The 3,669-nt window shown below is 42.2% G+C and overlaps 1 protein-coding gene across 1 annotated transcript; it reads left to right on the forward strand.

The window, feature by feature from the left end:
• Positions 1–394: 394 nt before the first annotated feature.
• LOC115126867 (procathepsin L-like) lies at positions 395–3,384 on the forward strand. Its single transcript, XM_065014206.1, has 6 exons — positions 395–513; positions 1,291–1,440; positions 1,693–1,917; positions 2,188–2,356; positions 2,644–2,761; positions 2,994–3,384. The coding sequence occupies exons 1-6, from the start codon at positions 412–414 to the stop codon at positions 3,091–3,093; spliced, it is 864 nt and encodes a 287-aa protein (XP_064870278.1). The 5' UTR covers positions 395–411; the 3' UTR covers positions 3,094–3,384.
• The last annotated feature ends 285 nt before the right edge of the window (positions 3,385–3,669 follow it).

The following is a 3,669-nucleotide window of genomic DNA, read 5'->3' on the forward strand; positions in this document are numbered from 1 at the left end:
AAGAACTACCATGAGGTGGGTGTTTCAGCACAAGTAGAGGAGCACATCCTCAGGAACCCTCGGTAGCTCACAACGAGTGGAGGCTGGTGGGATGAGCTATGGGAGGATGGGCTTATTGTATAGGCTGGAATGGAATTTCTGGAATGGTATCAAACATTTGGAAACCACATTTGCCTCCATTCCATTACAGCCAGTACAATGAGCCTGTCCTCCTTTGACTCCTCCCACCATCCTCCACTGCTCTCAACAAGGGGCTCAATTGATCAAGTGGTGCATACATGTAGCTGTAAATTACACCTATATATCATTAATTGCATGGATTGTGCCCATAGTTCTGAGACAGTATATGATTGTGTATATTTTCTCACTGTTTTTCACTCATTGTTACAGAGGGAGGAGGGCTGGAGGAGGATGGTTTGGGAGAAGAACCTGAAGAAGATTGAGATGCACAACCTGGACCACTCTATGGGAAAACACTCCTACCGTCTGGGCATGAACCACTTTGGTGACATGGTAAGAATCACCTTGCTGAGCAGTGCTTGACATGGATGAAGCTACTCATTCTGGGTGCCAGTACTGTTTATATTAAGATGCAGGAAATCTGCAGTACTTTGAGCTAATATTCTGAGGTGCAGGAACTCAAGCAGTAGAAAGTTTGAGGTGCCAATATCAATTCTGGTTAGCTCCTTCCCAAGTCAAGCTTTGTTGCTGAGATGTTTTAAGGGTGGAGCAGGTGGTACATTTCAGAAGTCTCGTTTTCGTTTTTTTTAACTAGGCAACTCAGTAAAGAACATTCTTATTTACAATTGTGACCTCGGAACAGTGGGTTAACTGCCTTGTTCAGGGGTAGAACAACTTTTTTTTTTTTTTTTTTTTTTTACACCTTGTCAGCTCTGGGATTCGATCTAGCAACCTTTCGGTTACTGGCCCAACACTGTAACCACTAGGCTACCTGCCGCCCCTGCATTGGCTACAGCATGAAATATTTCACAGGCACTTTGAAAATTAACACCGGTGTCAGCGTTGACAACTAAAGCAGGATGTATTCACTCAGTTTAGATTTCTTCCGCTATCAGGTTCTGAAGGAACAGAACAGTGATCCTGAGAAGAGAACAGAAATGTACACTTTTTTTTAAACGACGCACCATGTTTCTGGTTCAATGAATAACTTTATTTTAAACAGTTGTAAAACATTAAACTTACATGTTAAATTCAGATAGTAACTTACAGAACACATCTGGCCAGGTAGACTACATTTCAACGTGTTTTTCTGAATTCTTTCCTCCCTAGACCAACGACGAGTTCAGGCAGCTGAACGGCTACAAGCAGACTACTGAGAGGAAGTACAAGGGCTCTCTATTCATGGAGCCCAACTGCCTACAGGCCCCTAAAGCTGTGGACTGGAGAGAGAAGGGCTACGTCACTCCCGTCAAGGACCAGGTGAGACCTGAATCACTCATGATTCATGACTCATATCCACACACAATGCTGTCACTTAATGCAGACTTTCCTGAGTTCTTAAATCCAGGAAATGTCTGGCTTGTTTGTATGCTTACCAATGACATGCCTGTAATTTACAGTATGTTTGCAAATTGTTTATGCTAATGGGTTATTACTTACACTGGCTTAATATGCACATGTCAGTGTTCTGACATGAAATACTGACATGATGTTTAACAATCTTTCCCCCAGGGCTCATGTGGGTCTTGCTGGTCGTTCAGTTCCACCGGGGCTATAGAGGGCCAGCAATTCAGGAAAACTGGCAATCTGGTGTCTCTGAGTGAACAGAACCTGATGGACTGCTCCAGACGCCAGGGCAACGAGGGCTGTAATGGGGGTCTCATGGACTTGGCGTTCCAGTATGTAAAGGACAACGGCGGCCTGGACACAGAGGCGTCCTACCCCTATGTGGGCAAGGTAAGGCCCTGTGTTCTATTAGTCTGAATTCAAATATGATTGTGTATGAAGATACATTTATTAAAAGGCCCTGTTCTTTTAGCCTGGTCCCAGATAATTTCCTGTAGATCCAACTCCTATGGTTATTATTTTGGAATGACTTACAACTTACAAATAAATAACATTTTACACTACATTACAGTTCGATTTATGTCTCCAAGGATGACTGACTTGCTTGAATTATTTATTTATTTTACTAATCATGGCTGTTGGGCTTATCTGGTTACTCAGGATGATGATCTTTGCCTCTACCGACCAGAGTTCAGTGCCGTTAATGAAACCGGCTTTGTGGACATCCCCAATGGCAAGGAGCACACTCTGATGACGGCTGTGGCGTCTGTCGGCCCCGTCTCTGTCGCCATCGATGCCAGCCACGAATCCTTCCAGTTCTACCAGTCTGGTGAGTAGCAGTTAGCGATGCCACTTAAATTATGTTACAATATTTGCAAGGATTGGATTCCCTACCTACTATTTTTGGGTGGCTGTGAGCTATTCTGGTCTATCCTTATCACACTGTAGTTAATATTTACAAATTGTTTCATCTTTGAGGTAAATTGTTACCAAAAATGTCAGTTTTTCCATGTAGTGAATAGCTACCTAACTTTAGCTTTGAGATCCGGTGGTTTTACATACTGAGGTAAACTCCGTATCTTAGCCCACTAATTTAACTATGTCCTCTCCCTGTAGGGATCTATTATGAGGAGGAGTGCAGCAGTGAGGAGCTTGACCATGGAGTTCTGGTGGTGGGATATGGTTTTGAAGGAGAGGATGTAGATGGCAAGAAATTCTGGATTGTCAAGAACAGGTACAGTACATAGTATCTTCCTAGGATGTTTTTTATTTGTTACATCACCACTACGGGATTGGTTGATTTCCTCATCGGGGAATATGCATCTCTACATTGCATTTATTTGAATACGGTGTTTGTGTTGTCCTAATACTATGGTCTAAGTCATACATTTCTCTAAAGCAGCAGTGAATCTATAATTTCCTACTAACTAGAACTGTGGGACTAACATGTTTTGTCTCCTCCTCAGCTGGAGTGAAAAGTGGGGAGACAAAGGCTACATCTACATGGCCAAAGACAGGAAGAACCACTGTGGCATCGCCACAGCAGCCAGCTACCCACTGGTCTAGTGTTCTAGAACCTGGAGGTTCTAGTACACTAGACCTTAGTTTTAAAAACATTTGAAATTTCTGGAAAAAGGGTCATGATTCCAGTGCTGCCTTAACTAAATCTGTGCAAGGTGCATGAGAACCTGCTGCTTGGGTTTTAAAGAAGCTCATTTAGGGAATTTATTTTATACTTTATTTTGTGTATGCCTGTTGTGTCAAGTGAATGTCACCGGTGTAACCTGTTTACATTTCTAGTTCTGCTTTTACACCTGTTTTGTACATGAACAAAATAAACTTAATTGTTTTGTGGTACTAATCGACTATGTTTTCCATGATGTAGTGCTAATTTTTGAATGTTGGGACAATCTAGCAGCTATTATGACCAATGAAGGCTGACTCAAACACAAACATGTCATGTGGAAGCTAGTTGATTTGCAACCGCACTAGGCTGTTCAAAACAAATCTCCCCTGCATTGAGACTAACTTTCTTTTGTTATACTATTTCAGTGATTTAGTTTTTGGGGCTGGTACAGTGATTCCCTACACTTTGGTGCATGTTTATTTTTTATGAAATGGTCAACCAGTGACTTTTGGCCA

The sequence above is a fragment of the Oncorhynchus nerka genome, unplaced genomic scaffold, assembly GCF_034236695.1.
Source record: "Oncorhynchus nerka isolate Pitt River unplaced genomic scaffold, Oner_Uvic_2.0 unplaced_scaffold_4557, whole genome shotgun sequence".
Classification (NCBI taxonomy): domain Eukaryota; kingdom Metazoa; phylum Chordata; class Actinopteri; order Salmoniformes; family Salmonidae; genus Oncorhynchus; species Oncorhynchus nerka.

Coding starts and splice junctions, on each gene's coding strand:
- LOC115126867 (XM_065014206.1), top strand. CDS start 412: ATGGTTTGGGAGAAGAACCTGAAGAAGATTGAGATGCACAACCTGGAC. Junction 514..1,290: donor TGAACCACTTTGGTGACATG/GTAAGAATCACC, acceptor TTTCCTCCCTAG/ACCAACGACGAGTTCAGGCA. Junction 2,357..2,643: donor CTTCCAGTTCTACCAGTCTG/GTGAGTAGCAGT, acceptor CTCTCCCTGTAG/GGATCTATTATGAGGAGGAG.